Source organism: Cherax quadricarinatus, chromosome 11 (genome assembly GCF_038502225.1).
Source record: "Cherax quadricarinatus isolate ZL_2023a chromosome 11, ASM3850222v1, whole genome shotgun sequence".
Classification (NCBI taxonomy): Eukaryota; Metazoa; Arthropoda; class Malacostraca; order Decapoda; family Parastacidae; genus Cherax; species Cherax quadricarinatus.
The window spans coordinates 4,529,583-4,551,670 of NC_091302.1; the positions used below are offsets into that span (position 1 = coordinate 4,529,583).

At 40.2% G+C, this 22,088-nt stretch overlaps 1 protein-coding gene across 5 annotated transcripts in view; it reads left to right on the forward strand.

The window, feature by feature from the left end:
- Positions 1–22,088, forward strand: part of LOC138852546 (forkhead box protein K2-like) — a 120,902-nt gene that overhangs the window by 85,203 nt on the left and 13,611 nt on the right. For 4 of the 5 annotated variants that reach the window (XM_070083908.1, XM_070083905.1, XM_070083907.1 and 1 more), the window contains exons 6-9: positions 5,697–5,890; positions 11,575–11,777; positions 11,942–12,010; positions 18,809–19,013. In XM_070083908.1, the coding sequence (XP_069940009.1) occupies positions 5,697–5,890; positions 11,575–11,777; positions 11,942–12,010; positions 18,809–19,013 (671 nt within the window). The remainder of the gene's footprint in view (positions 1–5,696; positions 5,891–11,574; positions 11,778–11,941; positions 12,011–18,808; positions 19,014–22,088) is intronic. The other variant, XM_070083906.1, reaches the window with a different exon arrangement.

The window sequence follows — 22,088 nt, forward strand, 5'->3', positions numbered from 1 at the left end:
AAGAATGAGTGGTGGAGGGGTTGAAGAAGGTTGGAATAATTTTAAAAATGCAGTATTAGAATATGGGGCAGAAGTTTGTGGCTATAGGAGGGTGGGTGCAGGAGGAAAGAGGAGTAATTGGTGGAATGATGAAGTAAAGGGTGTGATAAAAGAGAAAAAGGTAGCTTATGAGAGGTTTTACAAAGCAAAAGTGTTATAAGAAGAGCAGAGAATATGGAGAGTAAAAGAAAGGTGAAGAGAGTGGCGAGAGAGTGCAAAAGGAGAGCAGATGATAGTGGGAGATGCACTTGTCAAGAAATTTTGATGAAAACAAGAAAAAAATTTGGAGTGAGATAAACAAGTTAAGAAAACCTAGGGAACGAATGGATTTGTTAGTTAAAAACAGAGTAGGGGAGTAGTAGAGGGGGAGCTGGAGGAATTGGGTAGATGGAGGAATTGGGTAGATGGTGGGAATATTATGAGGAGCATTTCATGCACTGGTCAGGGAGGTATAACATCTTTTAGGAGTGAAGAAGAGCAGGATGTAAGTATGGGGAAGGTGCATGAGGCATTATGTAGAATGAAAGGGGGTAAAGCAGCAGGAACTGATGGGATCATGACAGAAATGTTAAAAGCAGGGGGATATATAGTGTTGGAGTGGTTGGTATTTTTGTTTAATAAATTGTCAGAGTGGGATGTCTGAAAGTGCGTGGACGTTGTGCAAGTGATAAGAAAGAGATGATTGTGGATGTTATGAATGAGAAGCCGGATGTCCTTGCTTCAAGTGAAACAAAGCTGAAGGGGATTGGAGAGTTTCAGTGGAGAGGAATAAATGGGATTAGGTCAGGGGTTTCAAATAGAGTTAGAGCTAAAGGAGGAGTAGCAATAATGTTGAAGGATAAGCTGTGGCAGCAAAAGAGGGACTATAAATTTATTAATTCAAGGATTATGTGGAGTAAAATAAAGATTGGATGTGAAAAGTGGGTTATAGTAAGCGTATATGCACCTGGAGAAGAGAGAAGTGTAGAGGAGAGAGACAGATTTTGGGAAATGTTGAGTGAATGCATGGGGAGTTTTGAACCAAGTGTGAGAGTACTTGTGGCTGGGGATTTCATTGCGAAAGTGAATAAAAATGTTGTGGAGGGAGTAGTAGGTAAATTTGGGGTGCCAGGGGTAATTGAAAATGGGGAGCCTTTAATTGAGCTATGTGTAGAAAGAGGTTTGGTAATAAGTAATACATATTTTATGAAAAAGAGGATAAATAAATATACATGGTATGATATAGCATGTAATGAAAATAGTTTGTTAGATTATGTATTGGTGGATAAAAGGTTGATGGGTAGGCTCCAGGATGTACACATTTATAGAGGGGCAACTGATATATCGGATCATTATTTAGTTGTAGCTACAGTTAGAATAAGAGGTAGATGGGACAAGAGGAAAATGGCAACAAGAAGTAAGAGGGAGGTGAAGGTGTAAAAACTAAGGGAGGAGGAAGTTTGGGTGAGATATAAGCAACTATTAGCAGAAAGTTGGGCTGGTGCAAGTATGAGTAGTGAGGGAGTTGAAGGGGGTTGGGATAGTTTTAAAAATGCAGTATTAGAATATGGGGCAGAAGATTGTGGTTATAGGAGGGTGGGTGCAGGAGGAAAGAGGAGTGATTGGTGGAATGATGAAGTAAAGGGTGTGATAAAAGAGAAAAAGTTAGCTTATGAGAGGTTTTTCCAAAGCAGAAGTGTTATGAGAAGAGTAGAGTATATGGAGAGTAAAAGAAAGCTGAAGAGAGTGGTGAGAGAGTGCAAGAGAAGAGCAGATGATAGAGTGGGAGAGGCACTGTCAAGAAATTTTAATGAAAATAAGAAAATTTTTTGGAGTGATTTAAACAAGTTAAGAAAGCCTAAGGAATGCATGGATTTGTCAGTTAAAAACAGAGTAGGAGAGTTAGTAGATGGTGAGATGGAGGTATTGGGTAGATGGCGAGAATATTTTGAGGAACTTATAAATGTCGATGAAGAAATGGAGACGGTAATTTCATGCATTGGCCAGGGAAGTATACCATCTTTTTGGAGTGAAGAAGAGCAGGATGTGAGTGTGGGGGAGGTGTGTGAGGCATTACGTAGAATGAAAGGGGGTAAAGGAGCTGGAACTGACGGGATTATGACAAAAATGTTAAAAACGGGGGGATATAGTGTTGGAGTGGTTGGTATGAAAGAGAGGAAGGTACCTAGGGATTGGCAGAGAGCATGTATAGTCCCTTTATATAAAGGGAAAGGGGACAAGAGAGATTGTAAAAATTATAGAGGAAGAAGTTTACTGAGTATACCAGGAAAAGTGTACAGTAGGGTTATTATTGAAAGAATTAGAGGTAAGACAGAATGTAGGATTGCAGATGAGCAAGGAGGTTTTAGAGTGGGTATGGGATGTGTAGATCAATTGTTTACATTGAAGCATATATGTGAACAGTATTTAGAAGTTTTTATTGCATTTATGGATTTAGAAAAGGCATATGATAGAGTGAATAGGGGAGCAATGTGGCAGATGTTGCAAGTACGTATATGGAATAGGTGGTAAGTTACTAAATGCTGTAAAGAGTTTTAATGAGGATAGTGAGGCTCAGGTTAGGGTATGTAGAAGAGAGGGAGACTACTTCCCAGTAAAAGTAGGTCTTAGACAGGGATGTGTAATGTCACCACGGTTGTTTAATATATTTATAGATGGGGTTGTAAAAGAAGTAAATGCTAGGGTGTTCGGGAGAGGGGTGGGATTAAATTATGGGGAATCAAATGCAAAATTGAAGTTGACACAGCTACTCTTTGCTGATGATACTGTGCTTGTGGGTGATTCTAAAGAAAAGTTGCAAAGGTTAGTGGACGAGTTTGGGAGCGTGTGTAAAGGTAGAAAGTTGAAAGTGAATATAGATAAGGGTAAGGTGATGAGGGTATCAAATGATTTAGATTAAGAAAAATTGGATATTACATTGGAGAGAAGGACTATGAAAGAAGTGAATGTTTTCAGATATTTGGGAGTTTGTGTCAACGGATGGGTTTATGAAGGACGAGGTTAACTGTAGAATTGATGAGGAAAAAAGGTGAGTGGTGCGTTGAGGTATATGCGGAGACAAAAAGCGTTGTTGAGGCAAAGAAGGAAATGTATGAAAGTATTGTGTTACCAACGCATATGTGGGTATGAAGCCTGGGTTGTAAATGCTGCAGTGAGGAGGCGGTTAGAGGCAGTGGAGATGTCCTGTCTAAGAGCAGTGTGTGGTGTAAATATTATGCAGAAAATTTGGAGTGTGGAAATTAGGGGAAGGTGTGGATTTAATAAAAGTATTAGTCAGAGGGCTGAAGAGGAGTTGTTGAGGTGGTCTGGCCATTTAGAGAGAATGGATCAAAGTAGAATGACATGGAGAGTGTATAAATCTGTAGGGGAAGGAAGTTGGGGTAGGAGTCATCCTCAAAAAGGTTGGGGGGAGGGGGCAAAGGAGATTTTGTGGGCGAGGGGCTTGGACTTCCAGCAAGCGTGCGTGAATATGTTAGATAGTAATGAATGGAGACGAATGGTTCTTGGAACCTGATGAGCTGTTGGAGTGTGAGCAGGGTAATATTTAGTAAAGGGATTCAGGGAACCTGGTTATTTTTATATAACCGGACTTGAGTCCAGGAAATGGGATCGAAATACAGATATCAGGAGATAGTGTCTCTGAAGCGATCATGTGTGAAAATGCAAGGCAGTTGCATGACATTTAATTAAACAAATGCCTGCAACTAGTGGTGATGTTATTGAACTGAAGGCCAGCAAAAGTTGGTTTGTAAGACTTTAGAATTGCAGTGGCATACACAGTGGTAAGGCACGGAGAGGCTGCCAGTTCGGACAAAAACGCGGCTGAAAAATATGTGCAGGAATTCAAGGAGTACATAGACACTGAAAAATTAAAACCCCAACATGTGTTTAATTGTGACGAATCGGCCTGTTTTGGAAGAAACTGCCAAACAGGACCTACATTACACTGGAGGAAAAAGCACTGCCAGGACACAAGCCTATGAAAGACAGGGTAAATCTAATGTTTTGCAGTAATGCTAGTGGGGATTGCAAAGTGAAGGCTCTACTCGTGTATCACTCTGAAACTCCCAGAGTTTTCAAGAAAAACAATATCTTCAAGGTTAATTTGTGTGTGATGTGGAGGGCAAACAGTAAGACATGGGTCACTAGGGACATTTTCTATGATTGGTTTTATCATGTGTTTGGCCCCACTGGGAAAAATTACCTCCTGGAAAATAAATTGGACCTCAAGTGCCTCCTGGTATTAGACAATGCTCCTTCTCATCCTTCAGACTTGCCAGAGTGAATTGCGGGGGACTTGAGTTTTATCAAAGTCAAGTTCTTGCCTCCTAATACCACTCCTCTCCTCCAGCCCATGGACCAGCAGGTCATTTCAAATTTCAAAAAATTGTACACAAAAGCAGTGTTTCAAAAGTGCTTTGAAGTGACCTCAGACACTCAGTTGACCCTAAGAGACTTTAGAAAGATCACTTTAGTATCCTCAATTGCATAAACCTTATAGGTAAGGCTTGGGGGGGGGAGTGACTAACAGGACCTTAAACTCTGCTTGGAGGAAATTGTGGCCACAATATGTACAAGAGAGGGATTTTGAAGGGTTTGGGGCTAACCCTGAGGAGCCTATGCCAGTTGTGGAATCTGTTGTGGCATTGGGGAAGTCCTTGGGATTGGAGGTTAGTGGGGAGGATGTGGAAGAGTTGGTGGAGGGCGACGATGAAGAATTAACCACTGATGAGCTGCAAGAGCATCTGCAACAGCAAGAGACCACAACTGAGGAAATTGCTTCAGAGGAGGGGAGAGAAAGATGGAGAACGTTGCCTTCTTCAACGATTAAGGAAATTTGTACAGTGTGGACAAAGGTGCAAACCTTTATGGATGAAAATCACCCTGACACAGCTATTGCAAGCCCTGCTGGTGACTTTTACAATGACAATGTTGTGGCCCATTTTAGGAAAATCTTAAAGGAACACGAGGTACAGAGCTCTATGGACAGATTTTTGGTGCAACAGAGGCTCAGTGGCTCTCAAGTTGTTCCCAGTGGCATTAAAAAAGGAAGGGAAGTAACCCTGGAAAAGGACTCTGTACCTAAAGTCCTTATGGAAGGGGATTCCCCTTCCAAACAATAAAACACCTCCATTTCCCCTCCTCCCACCTCATCACTCATCACTACATCTTCAATAAAGGTAAGTGTCACTTACTCTCCATTTAGTACAGTATTTATTGTGCATGTATCTTGTTTTTCTGTGTAGGAAAATGTACATTTCTTGTGAAAAATATTTTTTTCATAGTTTGGGTGTCTGGAACAGATTAATTGGATTTCCATAATTTCTCATGGGGAAAATTAATTCGGCTAACGATAAATTCTGCTAAGGACAAGCCCTCTGGAACGGATTAATATCATTGGTCGAGGGTCCACTATAATGCCCTGAAGAGTTTTGGGGGGTTATAGGATGAAAAAGGTTAAGGATTACTGCTCTAGAGCTTCAGAAAGATGTACACAAAATACACTGTTGTCCCAACAAAAGCTTGTTTTGGAACCTGTCTTATTTTTCTTCACCTTGAGTGAATTATTTCACATTGATTGTATAGTTTCTTCTTTTTAATTTTATCATATTAACTTTTAAAAGTTTTGTTTTCAATAATCAACACATCTTCCTCAGAACTCCATTCGACATAACTTGTCATTAAATCGATACTTCGTCAAAGTCCCACGTTCTCAAGAGGAGCCAGGAAAAGGCAGCTTCTGGAAAATTGATCCAGCGTCGGAGAGTAAATTAGTCGATCAAGCTTTTAAACGGCGGCGGCAACGAGGTGTTCCTATTTTCAAGACTCCCTTCACACACCTCTCTAATAGGTTTGTAATTTTGGGGTTGTATCAGTATTTGTTTCCATTATAAATTCACAGTTTAGTGAGAATGGTCAGTTTTATATTACAAAAAAGACAATTTTTTAAAAAAAAGATCATAAATGTTAAAATGTATAAAGTATTTTTTGGAAAGTTTATAGTTATGCAGAGCATTTTGCACAGATTTAGACTAGGACTAGAACTGAGCACTAACAGAGTTATATAGTTGAAGGGAGACTTTAAATTTAATATTTACAGTTGTAATCATATTAAATGACAGTTCTGTATATAAAGATAGAATGGCTTTATTATTATTATTCTTTCTTTCAACACACCTGCCATATCCCACCGAGGCGAGGTGGCCCAAAAGGAAAAACGAAAGTTTCTCCTTTTACATTTAGTAATATATACAGGAGAAGAGGTTAATAGCCCCTTGCTCCCGGCATTTTAGTCGCCTCTTACAACACGCATGGCTTACGGAGGAAGAATTCTGTTCCACTTCCACATGGAGAGAACAGGAAATAAACAAGAACAAGAACTAGAAAGAAAATAGAAGAAAACCCAGAGGGGTGTGTATATATATGCTTGTACATGTGAATGGTGAATGTATTCAGATATTTGGGAGTGGACGTGTCAGCGGATGGGTCTACGAAAGATGAGGTGAATCATAGAATTGATGAGGGGAAAAAGGTGAGTGGTGCACTTAGGAGTCTGTGGAGACAAAGAACTTTGTCCTTGGAGGCAAAGAGGGGAATATGTGAGAGTATAGTTTTACCAACGCTCTTATATGGGTGTGAAGCATGGGTGATGAATGTTGCAGCGAGGAGAAGGCTGGAGGCAGTGGAGATGTCACGTCTGAGCGCAATGTGTGGTGTGAATATAATGCAGAGAATTCGTAGTTTGGAAGTTAGGAGGAGGTGCGGGATTGTTAAAACTGTTGTCCAGAGGGCTGAGGAAGGGTTGTTGAGGTGGTTCAGACATGTAGAGAGAATGGAGCAAAACAGAATGACTTCAAGAGTGTATCGGTCTGTAGTGGAAGGAAAGCAGGGTAGGGGTCGGCCTAGGAAAGGTTGGAGGGAGGGGGTAAAGGAGGTTTTGTGTGCGAGGGGCTTGGACTTCCAGCAGGCATGCGTGAGCGTGTTTGATAGGAGTGAATGGAGACAAATGGTTTTTAATACTTGACGTGCTGTTGGAGTGTGAGCAAAGTAACATTTATGAAGGGATTCAGGGAAACCGGCAGGCCGGACTTGAGTCCTGGAGATGGGAAGTACAGTGCCTGCACTCTGAAGGAGGGGTGTTAATGTTGCAGTTTAAAAACTGTAGTGTAAAGCACCCTTCTGGCAAGACAGTGATGGAGTGAATGATGGTGAAAGTTTTTCTTTTTCGGGCCACCCTGCCTTGGTGGGAATCGGCCAGTGTGCTAATAAAAAATAACATGTATGCATAGTGTGACCTAAGTGTAAGTAGAAGTAGCAAGACGTACCTGAAATCTTGCATGTTCATGAGACAGAAAAAAAGGACACCAGCAATCCTACCATCATGTAAAACAATTACAGGCTTTCGTTTTACACTCAATTGGCAGGATGGTAGTACCTCCCTGGACAGTTGCTGTCTACCAACCTACTACCTAGGATTATTATTATTACTGTTATTATGTTGTGTCGGCGGATGGATTTATGAAGGATGAGGTTAATCATAGAATTGATGAGGGAAAAAAGGTGAGTGGTGCGTTGAGGTATATGTGGAGTCAAAAAATGTTATCTATGGAGGCAAAGAAGGGAATGTATGAAAGTATAGTAGTACCAACACTCTTATATGGGTGTGAAGCTTGGGTGGTAAATGCAGCAGCGAGGAGACGGTTGGAGGCAGTGGAGATGTCCTGTTTAAGGGCAATGTGTGGTGTAAATATTATGCAGAAAATTCGGAGTGTGGAAATTAGGAGAAGGTGTGGAGTTAATAAAAGTATTAGTCAGAGGGCAGAAGAGGGGTTGTTGAGGTGGTTTGGTCATTTAGAGAGAATGGATCAAAGTAGAATGACATGGAAAGCATATAAATCTATAGGGGAAGGAAGGCGGGGTAGGGGTCGTCCTCGAAAGGGTTGGAGAGAGGGGGTAAAGGAGGTTTTGTGGGTAAGGGGCTTGGACTTCCAGCAAGCGTGCGTGAGCGTGTTAGATAGGAGTGAATGGAGACGAATGGTACTTGGGACCTGACGATCTGTTGGAGTGTGAGCAGGGTAATATTTAGTGAAGGGATTCAGGGAAACCGGTTATTTTCATATAGTCGGACTTGAGTCCTGGAAATGGGAAGTACAATGCCTGCACTTTAAAGGAGGGGTTTTGGGATATTGGCAGTTTGGAGGGATATGTTTGTGTATCTTTATATGTGTATGCTTCTAGACTGTTGTATTCTGAGCACCTCTGCAAAAACAGTGATAATGTGCGAGTGTGGTGAAAGTGTTGAATGATGATGAAAGTATTTTCTTTTTGGGGATTTTCTTTCTTTTTTGGGTCACCCTGCCTCGGTGGGAGACGGCCGACTTGTTGAAAAAAAAAAAAAAATTATTATTTTTATTATTTCTTTCTTTCAACACACCAGCCGTATCCCACTGAGGCAGGGTGGCCCAAAAGGAAAAACGAAAGCTTCTCCTTTTACATTTAGTAATATATACAGGAGAAGGGGTTACTAGCCCCTTGCTCCCGGCATTTTAGTCGCCTCTTACAACATGCATGGCTTACGGAGGAAGAATTCTGTTCCACTTCCCCATGGAGAGAACAGGAAATAAACAAGAACAAGAATTAGTAAGAAAATAGAAGAAAACCCAGAGAGGTGTGTACATATATATGCTTGTACATGTATGTGTAGTGTGACCTAAGTGTAAGAAGAAGTAGCAAGACGTACCTGAAATCTTGCATGTTTACAAGACAGAAAAATTAGACACCAGCAATCCTACCATCATGTAAAACAATTAAAGGCTTTCGTTTTACACTCACTTGGCAGGACGGTAGTACCTCCCTGGGTGGTTGCTGTCTACCATCCTACTACCTAGGATTATTATTATTATTACTGTTATTAGGTACCTAGGGATGGGCAGAGAGCCTGCATAGTTCCTTTGTATAAAGGCAAAGGGGACAAAAGAGAGTGCAAAAATTATAGGGGGAGAAGTCTGTTGAGTATACCTGGTAAAGTGTATGGTAGTTATTATTGAAAGAATTAAGTGTAAGATGGAGAATAGGATAGCAGATGGACAAGGAGGCTTTAGGAAAGGTAGGGGGTGTGTGGACCAGGTGTTTGCAGTGAAACATATAAGTGAACAGCATTTAGAAAAGGCTAAAGAGGTTTTTGTGGCATTTATGGATTTGGAAAAGGCGTATGACAGGGTGGATAGGGGGGCAATGTGGCAGATGTTGCAGGTGTATGGTGTAGGAGGTAGGTTACTGAAAGCAGTGAAGAGTTTTTACAAGAATAGTGAGGCTCAAGTTAGAGTATGTAGGAAAGAGGGAGATTATTTCCCAGTAAAAGTAGGCCTTAGACAAGGATGTGTGATGTCACCGTGGTTGTTTAATATATTTATAGATGGGGTTGTAAGAGAAGTAAATGCGAGGGTCTTGGCAAGAGGCGTGGAGTTAAAAGATAAAGAATCACACAAAGTGGGAGTTGTCACAGTTGCTCTTTGCTGATGACACTGTGTTCTTGGGAGATTCTGAAGAGAAGTTGCAGAGGTTGGTGGATGAATTTGGTAGGGTATGCAAAAGAAGAAAATTAAAAGTGAATACAGGAAAGAGTAAGGTTATGAGGATAACAAAAAGATTAGGTGATGAAAGATTGGATATCAGATTGGAGGGAGAGAGAATGGAGGAGGTGAATGTATTCAGATATTTGGGAGTGGACGTGTCAGCAGATGGGTCTACGAAAGATGAGGTGAATCATAGAATTGATGAGGGGAAAAAGGTGAGTGGTGCACTTAGGAGTCTGTGGAGACAAAGAACTTTGTCCTTGGAGGCAAAGAGGGGAATGTATGAGAGTATAGTTTTACCAACGCTCTTATATGGGTGTGAAGCATGGGTGATGAATGTTGCAGCAAGGAGAAGGCTGGAGGCAGTGGAGATGTCATGTCTGAGGGCAATGTGTGGTGTGAATATAATGAAGAGAATTCGTAGTTTGGAAGTTAGGAGGAGGAGCGGGATTGCTAAAACTGTTGTCCAGAGGGCTGAGGAAGGGTTGTTGAGGTGGTTCGGACATGTAGAGAGAATGGAGTGAAACAGAATGACTTCAAGAGTGTATCAGTCTGTAGTGGAAGGAAGGTGGGGTAGGGGTCGGCCTAGGAAAGGTTGGAGGGAGGGGGTAAAGGAGGTTTTGTGTGCGAGGGGCTTGGACTTCCAGCAGGCATACGTGAGCGTGTTTGATAGGAGTGAATGGAGACAAATGGTTTTTAATACTTGATGTGCTGTTGGAGTGTGAGCAAAGTAACATTTATGAAGGGATTCAGGGAAACCGGCAGGCCGGACTTGAGTCCTGGAGATGGGAAGTACAGTGCCTGCACTCTGAAGAAGGGGTGTTAATGTTGCAGTTTAAAAACTGTAGTGTAAAGCACCCTTCTGGCAAGACAGTGATGGAGTGAATGATGGTGAAAGTTTTTCTTTTTTCGGGCCACCCTGCCTTGGTGGGAATCGGCCAGTGTGTTAATAAAAAAAATTAATTATTATTATTATTATTATTCATGGGGGAAACCAGTTAGTAGGAGTGTGAACAGGGTAACATTTATGAATGGATTCAGGAAAGTTAGTTAGCAGTACTTTAGTCCTGGAGGTGAGAGGTGCAGTGCCTGCACTCTGAAGAAAAGGTTAGGATGTTGCAGTTCAGAGGGCCATCTGAACTGTGATGTCAGAACACATCTAGCAAGACAGCGATTGATTGAATGATGGTGAATGTATTTCCTTCTTTTTTCTCTTTCTGGTTGCCCTATCTTCGTGGGAGATGGCCGATGTTAAAAAAAGAAAAAAATCATGGTAAGTTCTTAACAGACCACATGGCAGTGCTGTATGACCCTTGTGGGTTTAGAGCTTCGTTATGATTACATGTACTATAATAAACTGACCACAGAGGTTACAGTGCATCTGAGGAATGGGAGGTTATCAGGTTTGATTCAAGAAAGAGGAAGGTAACTCCAATTCCTTGGATCATGGGCACTTCATCTGCATCAAGGCACCCCTCTTGAAAGGTAGATAAACAATAGTAATATAAGATAATAACCGTAAAAATAATTCATAAATTTGCCATGATAGAGGTTACAAATATAATTAGTAATGTGTATTAATGTGAAAGCTGATAAAATGCCTATGTAATATGGTTGCAGTAAAAGTATTAGTCAGTCTGGACTAACTGTTTAAGATAAAGGCAGATATATTTAGCTTTAAAATCATTAGGTAGACTGTTCCACATTTTAGGTCCTTTTATTTGCAGGAGTCCCTATTTAAGCCAGAAATGTGTATTGTGTGTTAGCTAATGGAAGGTTGCTTGTGTGAGTAGTTTATGCCATGAATTACAGAGTTAAGGGGGTTTTGTTTCTGTAGTTGGACATTAGGAGACCTGGTTGGAAACTCCTGATCCCTTAAAAGAGTGTGTATATGGTAAAAGAAAAATTCTGCTGTTGCATTCAGCACTAATTGTTGAATTTGGCCTTTATCGTTGAACAGCAGATCTGCGCCAGCCTCTCCCTCACACATTGGCATGAGCGGCCTGGTAACTCCCGAGTCATTGTCACGAGAAGGATCTCCAGTGCCTGAGTACGTGGACTCAGCCACAGCTTCTCCTCTTAACCCCCTAAATACTGCTGCTCAGTATGATGTTAACACTACCAGTGCACCACCTTCACCACCATCTCACCAGCATCAGCAAGGTTAGACCTTTAATTTGATTATACTATTTGTTTTGCTTTGTATATTGTCTTCAAAATTCAAATTATGTGACAGGCTCTTATCACATATGTAATTATGTAGCTCATTAATGTAGGTTATTTCTTTGTGATATGCCAGAAATGTTTTTTCTTGAATGCTGTTGCAGGTGCCACGTTAATAGGAACAAGTGGGGTCAGTGTTCAGAATTCCCAGCAGCTCATGTCTGCCTTACAAGGTAAGTGTATTGATATAGGATATCAAATTCTAAAAGTTAACAACTCCATGAGATATTATCTACTCCCACAGTAGTTATATCTTTCAGTCCATTGAATTGTATATCCTTTTATTTGTTTATTTTAAACTAATGAATAATGTTCTGTGTATTTACAGTGTTTCTTGCAAACCAACAAATTATGTACTCCTGTATTATCAGGTTTTTTTTTACAAATCAGTGAATTAAATATTTTGTTTGGAAAACTTATAAATCTGAGAAAGGTATCATTGTCGAGTGCTGTGAACATATTAACCCTTTGAGGGTTTTGGTCGTACTAGTACGTCTTACGCGTAGGGGTTTTTGACGTACTAGTACTCATAAATTCTAGCGGCCTCAAATCTTGTGGGAGAAAGCTGGTAGGCCTTCATATGAAAGAATGGGTCTATGTGGTCAGTGTGCACAGTCTAAAAAAAATCCTGCAGCACACAGTGCATAATGAGAAAAAAAAAAACTTTGACCATTTTTTTTTTAATAAATCAGCGACTTTGCAGTGTATTTTCGTATGGTATTTATTGTTGTATTCCAGTTTTCTTGGTCTCATTTTATAGAATGGAAGACATATTATAGAAATTGAGATGATTTTGACTGGTTTTACAATGAAAGGTGCCTTGAAATTGAGCTCAAAGTAGCAGAAATGTTCGATTTTTACCAAACTTCAAAAGTAAACAAATCGTGCCAAGCGTGCAATACAGGTCAACTGGTGAGTCTAATATTCTTTCACAAGTGCACCAATAATATTTATACCATTTTTTACACTAATGCAGTAGTCTGCATAACAGTAAATCTTATATTTTTTGTGAGAATAAAAATTCAAAGTGGAAAGCAAAAGAATATAAGAGGGGCCTTGAGACGTGACTAATGACTAGAGGAAATGTCATTTTAGTGCCAGGAATGTCTTTCTTGTTTATTCTGGACCCTATTCGGAAATTGGCATCTTTTGAAATTTGTGTGAAATTGGCAAAATTGTTAAATTCTGACCACTGTACTGGATAGTTGAATTTATAAATGGGTGGTTTCTTGCACCCATTCGATAGAAAAAATGGAGTTCTAGCGAAATATTCATGTTTTTTGTCGACTAGTACAGTGAAATTGGCCGAAAGTGGGGCTCAAAGTGGGCAAAATCGCCGATGCGTAAACATCGCCGAGACCGCTAACTTTGCGAGAGCATAATTCCGTAAGTTTTCTATCAAATTTCAAACTTTTGGTGTCTTTATGATCGGGAAAAGATTCTCTATCTTTTCATAAGAGAAAATAATTTTTTTTTTTTTAAATTTGGCCGACCCTGAGAACGAGTTTCGGAGAGGGCCTGTCGACCCTCAAAGGGTTAACAGGAAAATTTAAAGTTTGATTTTGGTGCATCTGGAATTGAAGAAAAGATATGCAGAATAAGCTTTTAATTGTGATAGTTTTTTTTGCTCTGCATGGATATTTTCCCTCATGTGAGGGTTCTTGATCCATAGAATTTGCAGTGACTACCTACAGAAGAAAATTCAGACATTATCACTTTCTCCCTAGATGTCTTTCCAGGGTATAGATATTGTAATGCAGTGATCCGCCCATCACTAACATCTACACTTAATAAAGTACACCTACTTCCAGAGCTCTAATCTGGCTAAATGATTATGCTGAATTCTTTCACAAATCTTACCATATCTTAAAAAAAATTGCTTTCACTCCAGTACTCATGTCCTTGCCTCTCCAAACCAACTTCACACCCTTCCATCAACTCTTCTCTGGATATCTCTCATTTCCTTCTACAGGTCCCCCTCAACATTCGCGAGGGTTAGGGGATCAAGAGCCTTGCGAATATTGAAAAATCGCGAATGTTTGGTGCCCTGATATATTGTAGGGAAATATAATACAATACTGCTTCCTTAACTTATTGAACCATGAACAGTCATAAAATACATGAAAATGTCGTAAATTGTACTAAATATATACAGTGGATCCTCAAATATCGAACTTTCTTCGGTCCAGAAGGCTGTTCGAGTGCCTTTACCGAATGAATTTATTCCCATCAGGAATAATGTAAATTAGATTAGTCCATTTCAGACCCTCAAAAATACACTTATAAAAGCACTTACAAAAATACATTTACATAATTGGTCGTGTTGGGAGCAGTTCGATTTTTGAGGTTCCACTGTACATGTTATGGTTTAATAACATGTATGTTATTAAATACCACTGCCTCCACCACTTCCGCAACCACTGCGAGTCCCTGTTACCCTCCCTCCAACCCCAGCAACTGGCAGCCAGCCCTCCCACCAGTGTGGTGAGTGTTTTGTTTGTTCATTATTTGCTATTAAATTACAGTATAAATAATGTAAACCCATTCATGACTGCACATTGGAATGGCTATTCAGACAGGTATTGGATGGTGACATCATATGTTTACTCTTGAACACAGCAAAGAATCAAACATTTCTGCTACTAATAATAATAACAATAATAATAATAATAATAAATACGATAGAATTGAAGAAGGAAATTGTACAAAAATGCGAGGGAGTGATTGACACATCGTCATTGTGGCTTTGTTTATGCTGGAGTGAGCATTAGTCTCCGTGCTCTTCCAAACATTTCACAATAATTCATTGTTTGGTGCTTGTAGATTGAGTGCGACTGGAGTGGTAGAGGCAATGGTTGAGGCAGTGGTATTTAATAACATATATGTTATAAATAATAATAGTACATGTTATTATTAATAATGTATTATTATTATTATTATTATTATTATTAATAACAACATGTATGTTATTAAATACCACTGCCTCAACCGCTGCCTCACCCACTGCCTCAACCGCTGCCTCACCCACTGCCTCAACCACTGCCTCAACTGCTGCCTCAACTGCTGTCTCAACCGCTGCCTCACCCGCTGCCTCACCCGCTGCCTCACCCGCTGCCTCAACTGCTGCCTCAACCGCTGCCTCAACTGCTGCCTCAACTGCTGCCTCACCCACTGCCTTACCCACTGCCTCACCCGCTGCCTCAACCGCTTCCTCAACCATAGCCTCTACCACTCCAGTCGCACTCAATCTACAAGCACCAAACACAATGAATTATTGTGGAATGTTTGGAAGAGCACGGAGACTAATGCTCACTCCAGCATAAACAAAGCCTCAGTGACAATGTGTCAACCACTCCCTCGTATTTTTGTACAATTTCCTTCTTCAATTCTATCGTATTTATTATTATTATAACTATTGTTATTATTAGCAGTAGCAGAAATGTTTGATTCTTTGCTGTGTTCAAGAGTAAACACATGATGTCACCGTCCAATACCTGTCTGAATAGCTATTCCAATGTGCAGTCATGAATGGTTTTAGATTATTTATACTGTAGTTTAATAGCAAATAATGAACAAACAAAACACTCACCACACAGTGTGGGAGGGCTGGCTGCCAGTTGCTGGGGTTGGAGGGAGGGTAGTAGGGGCTCGCAAGGTAGCAGAAAACTTAAATATGATTTGGCGGTTGGGAATTTGCGAATGTGTGAAGCCCACGAAAGTTGAAATCGTGAATGTTGAGGGAGACCTGTATTCATCCTTGGTTTATACACTTCACTGAACCTATCTTTCTGCATCTTTTCTTCAGCCTCTTTTTCATTCTTTGATGTATGTATACTTTTCCTACCTGTCTTCTGGATCATGGCCTGATTATGTAGAAGCCTGTAAAGCAGTCATAAACAAGTATTGGCTCATAAAGCAGAATGCTACTGGGAAAAATTTAAATCTTGAGTTCTCTTGATTGTTCCGACTCTTGGTACATCACAGATTACCTTTTCTTGTTTGTTCCAGTTGGCAAGACTGGGGTTTTTCGGTATACAGTAGAACCCCCGTGTCCCCTGATTCAGAATCCGTGGTTTCAGTTATCCACGATTTACTGTGGCTGAAAAATACCCTTAATTTTGGATAATAATGGTCCCAAAGCGCGAAAGTAGAGAAGCTGACAGTTCTTCAAATCCAAAGAGAGACCTTGAAATGCTTCCCATCAGTGAATAAGTGATAATTCAGTACTTACTGTATATACCTTACCACTGAAACTTCATAATAGGTATGTATAGGACTTACATATAGGGTTTGCTACTATCCACTGTTTCGGTATCCACGGCAGGTCCTTGAAATGTATCCCCATGGATATGGGGGGTCGTACTGTATCAGAGGTTTTGCTATACATTTCTTATTCTTTTCAACATCTTCTACTTTCTTCTTTCAACAAACCAGCCATATCCTACTGAAGCAGGGTGGCCCAAAAGGAAAAACAAAAGTTTCTTCTTTTAAATTTAGTAATATGTACAGGAGAAGCGGTTACTAGCCTCTTGCTCCTAGCATTTTAGTTGTCTCTTAGAACACACATGGCTTATGGAGGAAGAATTCTGTTCCACTTCCCCATAGAGGTAAGCAAAAATAAACAAGAACAAGAACTTTTAAGAAGATAGAAGAAAACCCAGAGGGGTATGTATATATATGCTTGTACGTGCTTGTGTAGTGTGACCTAAGTGTAAGTATAAGTAGCAAAATGTACCTGAAATCTTGCATGTTTATGAGACTAAAAAAAGACACCAGCAATCCTACCATCATGTAAAACAATTACAGGCTTCCGTTTCACACTCACTTGGCAGGACGGTAGTACCTCCCTGGTCAGTTGCTGTCTACCAACCTACTACCTTTTATTTTTCCAACATGTCGGTCCAAAAAAGAAACTTTCACCATCATTTACACATAATCACTGCCTTTGCAGAGGCAGCCAGGTATGACAGTTTAGATGTCACTTCAAAAACAGTCAATATCCCAAACCCTTCCTTTAAAGTGCAGGCATTGTACAATGCCCCACTCTACAGTGGTGGCAGTAAAGCAATTGCAAGATTGCCAACCACTTAGATACTCATCAGGTGCACAACCCAAGGCATCATGGGTTTAGAGCAGGTCAGTCCTGCCTTTCACAACTACTGGATGCTCTGGTGGACAAGTAAAATGAAGATGTATTTTACACAGACTCTGCAAAAGCCCTTGACAAGTGTGGTCATGGAGTACTAGCACACAAAATGCATGATAAGGAATAACAGGAAAAGTTGGTAGATGGATCTATAACTTCCTAACAAATAGAACACAAGGAGTAATAGTAAACAGAGTAAAGTCAGAGGTGGCTACAGTGAAAAGCTGTTCCACAAGGTATGGTACTTGCTCCCATCCTTTTCCTCATCCTCGTATCTGACATAGAGATGTAAGCCACAGTACCATGTCCTCCTTTGCTGATGATACCTGAATTTGCTTGAGTGTCATCCATCAAGGACACTGCAAATTTCCATACGGACATTAACCAAATCTTTAAATGGGCCACAGAAAACAATGTGAAATTCAATGAAGACATATTTCAATTACTCCACTATGGAAAACTCAAGGAAATAAAAACTGGATCAGAATATCACACAAAAATCCAACCACACAATAGTGAAAAACTAATGTGAAGGACCTGGGAGTGATAATGTCAGAAAATCTGATTTTCAAAGATCAAAACAATGTATCTACCACAGTTCCTAAGAAAATGATAGGATGGATAATGAGAACCTTCAAAAGTAGAGATGCCAAGCCCATGATGATTCTCTTCTAATCAGTTGTTCTCTGTAGGCTGGAATATTGCTGTACACTAATGGCCCCTTTTGAGGCAGGCAAAATTGCAAACCTTGAGAAGATACAGAGAACTTTCATGGCATGTATGAGTACGATAAAGCACCTAAATTACTGGGAACAGTTGAAGTCCCTGATTTGTACTCTCTGGAATGCAGGAGAGAAAGATGCATGATAATATACATTTAGACAATCCTAGAGGGACAAGTCCCAGTTCTTCACACAAAAATCATTCCCTATGAAAGCAAAAGCCTTGGCAGGCGATGCAACACCCCCCAATGAAAAGCAGGGAAGCCATGAGTATGCTAAGTGACAACAAAGTAAGTATTAGGGCCCAAGACTGTTCAACTGCCTTCCAGCATACATAAGGGGGATTACCAATAAACCCCTGGCTGTCTTCAAGGAGGAGCTGGACAGGCATCTAAAGTCAGTACCTGACCAGCTGGGCTGCAATTTGTACGTTGGTTTACGTGCGGTCGTCAGTAAAAACCTGGTTGATCAGGTCCTGATCCATTGCAAGGCCTGTTCATAGACCAGGCCACAGGGGCATTGATCCCTGAAACACCCTCCAGGTATACTTCAGGTATTACGCTCTTAACCCGTAAACGGTCCAAGCAGATCTACATTCATATGCGTAGTGCTCCAAAAGTGGATCTACTTTTTTTTACATATTTTTAAATATAACAAAAAAAACGTAGATCAAAGTTTTTTACACGTTTTCAAATGTAAAAAAAAAAAAAAGATCTACTTTTTTTACATACTTTCAAATGTTGAAAAAAAGGTATATATACGTTTGGACCGTTTACGGGTTAATACATTGGCCAACTCTCACCAATTCAGGGTGGCCCAAATAAGATATATTCATCACTATAAAATGGTATAATGAAGAAAATGTAGATATGGTGCCTCTCATCCTAAAAAATTATCCCAGTACAAGATTATTCTGTAACATAAGTTTTCTCTTCATATTTGTTCGCAGTATGTCATTTCATCAAAAGTAATATAAAAGATTGTACATTTAGGTAAAATAGAGTTCCCGAGGAGAAAAACACTGCATTTATGATTTATACACAGTGCTCACTCGTGTCCAAATGGTATGTGGTGAAATTATAACAATATTGTTTTTTCCTCAGGCAAGTACCTGATAGCCACTGCTGGGGGCCCTAGTGGGGCAGGGTCTGGGAAGTCTGGAGAGCTTAAACAAATTCAACTAACAAGTGGTGGCCATGGAGAGCCTACTTCCTTCACCCAAGGACAGGTCATAGTCCAGACCTCAACAGATCCCAGCACCTTCACTCATACTCAGGTTATTTTGCCCACGCATCTCAACAAATATGGGTAAGTTACTCTTGACATTTGAGGCAATATTTCTGAAAATGATTAATGTGAATGCATTTGTAGGTATATTGAGTTAGTCGTTCACTTTATTTTTTATTTTATTTTTTCAACAAGTCGGCCGTCTCCCACCGAGGCAGGGTGACCCCAAAAAAAGAAAGAAAATCGCCAAAAAGAAAACACTTTCATCATCATTCAACACTTTCACCACACTTGCACATTATCACTGTTTTTGCAGAGGTGCTCAGAATACAACAGTTTAGAAGCATACACATATAAAGATACACAACATATCCCTCCAAACTGCCAATATCCCAAACCCCTCCTTTAAAGTGCAGGCATTGTACTTCCCATTTCCAGGACTCAAGTCCGACTATATGAAAATAACCGGTTTCCATGAATCCCTTCACTAAATATTACCCTGCTCACACTCCAACAGATCGTCAGGTCCCAAGTACCATTCGTCTCCATTCACTCCTACCTAACACTCTCACGCACGCTTGCTGGAAGTCCAAGCCCCTTGCCCACAAAACCTCCTTTACCCCCTCTCTCCAACCCTTTCGAGGACGACCTCTACCCCACCTTCCTTCCCCTATAAATTTATATGCTTTCCATGTCATTCTACTTTGATCCATTCTCTCTAAATGACCAAACCACCTCAACAACCCCTCTTCTTCCCTCTGACTAATACTTTTATTAACTCCACACCTTTTCCTAATTTCCACACTTCGAATTTTCTGCATAATATTTACATCACACATTGCCCTTAAACAGGACATCTCCACTGCCTCCAACTGTCTCCTCGCTGCTGCATTTACCACCCAAGCTTCACATCCATATAAGAGTGTTGGTACTACTATTCTTTCATACATTCCCTTCTTTGCCTCCATAGATAACGTTTTTTGACTCCACATATACCTCAATGCGCCACTCACCTTTTTTCCCTCATCAATTCTATGATTAACCTCATCCTTCATAAATCCATCCGCCGACACGTTAACTCCCAAGTATCTGAAAAGATTCACTTCTTCCATACTCCTCCTCCCCAATTTGATATCCAATTTTTCTTTATCTAAATCATTTGACACCCTCATCACCTTACTCTTTTCTATGTTCACTTTCAACTTTCTACCTTTACACACATTCCCAAACTCATCCACTAACCTTTGCAATTTTTCTTTAGAATCTCCGATAAGCACAGTATCATCAGCAAAAAGTAACTGTGTCAATTCCCATTTTGAATTTGATTCCCCAAAATTTAATCCCACCCCTCTCCCGAACACCCTAGCATTTACTTCCTTTACAACCCCATCTATAAATATATTAAACAACCATGGTGACATTACACATCCCTGTCTAAGACCTACTTTTACCGGGAAGTAGTCTCCCTCTCTTCTACACACCCTAACCTGAGTCTCACTATCCTCATAAAAACTCTTTACAGCATTTAATAACTTACCACCTATTCCATATACTTGCATCATCTGCCACATTGCTCCTCTGTCCACTCTATCATATGCCTTTTCTAAATCCATAAATGCAATAAAAACTTCCCTACCTTTATCTAAATACTGTTCACATATATGCTTCAATGTAAACACTTGATCTACACATCCTCTACCCACTTTGAAACCTCCTTGCTCATCCACAATCCTACATTCTGTCTTACCTCTAATTCTTTCAATTATAACCCTACCGTACACTTTTCCTGGTATACTCAGTAAACTTATTCCTCTATAATTTTTACAGTCTCTTTTGTCCCCTTTCCCTTTATATAAAGGGACTATACATGCTCTCCGCCAATCCCTAGGTACCTTCCCCTCTTTCATACATTTATTAAACAAAAGTACCAACCACTCCAACACTATATCCCCCCCCTGCTTTTAACATTTCTGTCATGATCCCATCAGTTCCAGCTGCTTTACCCCCTTTCATTTTACGTAATGCCTCACGTACCTCCCCCACACTTACATTCTGCTCTTCTTCACTCCTAAAAGATGGTATACCTCCCTGACCAGTGCATGAAATTACTGCCTGTTTCTTCCTTAACATTTAAAAGTTCCTCAAAATATTCTCGCCATCTACCTAATACCTCCATCTCCCCATCTACTAACTCCCCTACTCTGTTTTTAACTGACAAATCCATACTTTCCCTAGGCTTTCTTAACTTGTTTAACTCACTCCAAAATTTTTTCTTATTTTCATTAAAATATCTTGACAGTGCCTCTCCCACTCTATCATCTACTCTCCTTTTGCACTCTCTCACCACTCTCTTTACCTTTCTTTTACTCTCCATATACTCTGCTCTTCTTATAACACATTAAATAACTTATTAAATCTAGAAATGTATTACTTTTTAGTTTATTAGAAAATCAAATGCATCCTTATGTCTTACACAGTGGACCTTCAGTGATATTTTGAGCATTTATATTGTGTGTTGAGTTACTCATTATTGCAAAATATTTGCTGTGTAAATTCATCAGAAAATGTTCCCTTCATATTTCTCTTAATATTCTAATTGCATTTTATTTATTATTATTAACGCATCGGCTGTTTCCCACCAAGACAGAGTGGCCCGAAAAAGAAAAACTTCCATCATCATTCACTCTATCACTGTCTTGCCATAGGCATGCCTACACTACAGTTATAAAACTGCAACTTAAACACCCCTCCTTCAGAGTACAGACACTGTACTTCCCATCTCCAGGAGATCATAGCCATCCTATTGACTGGTCTTCTGCTAAAACTGTCTTCCCTACTTCCAACTTGAACAGTCGCCGTCTAGTTGAATCCTCTCTAATACACAACTTTCCTTGTATGAACCTTAGCCCTGGCTTCGTCTCTGTAGATGCCTTCCTCTCCCACTACATTGTAAAATGCTCCAAACTTCAGAACACCCGTGACTTAACCTGAATCCTCATTTTTTCTTTTTCTTTTTCTTCTTCTTCTTCTTCCTCTTCCCCTTTCCTCTTTCCTTTTCTCCTCTGGGTTGTCTTTCTCTCTCCTGTCTCGTGTTTCTGTTCCTTCTTCATTTATTTCACCACTTCCCCTTTCACGCACCTCTGTGCGCTTGCTCTC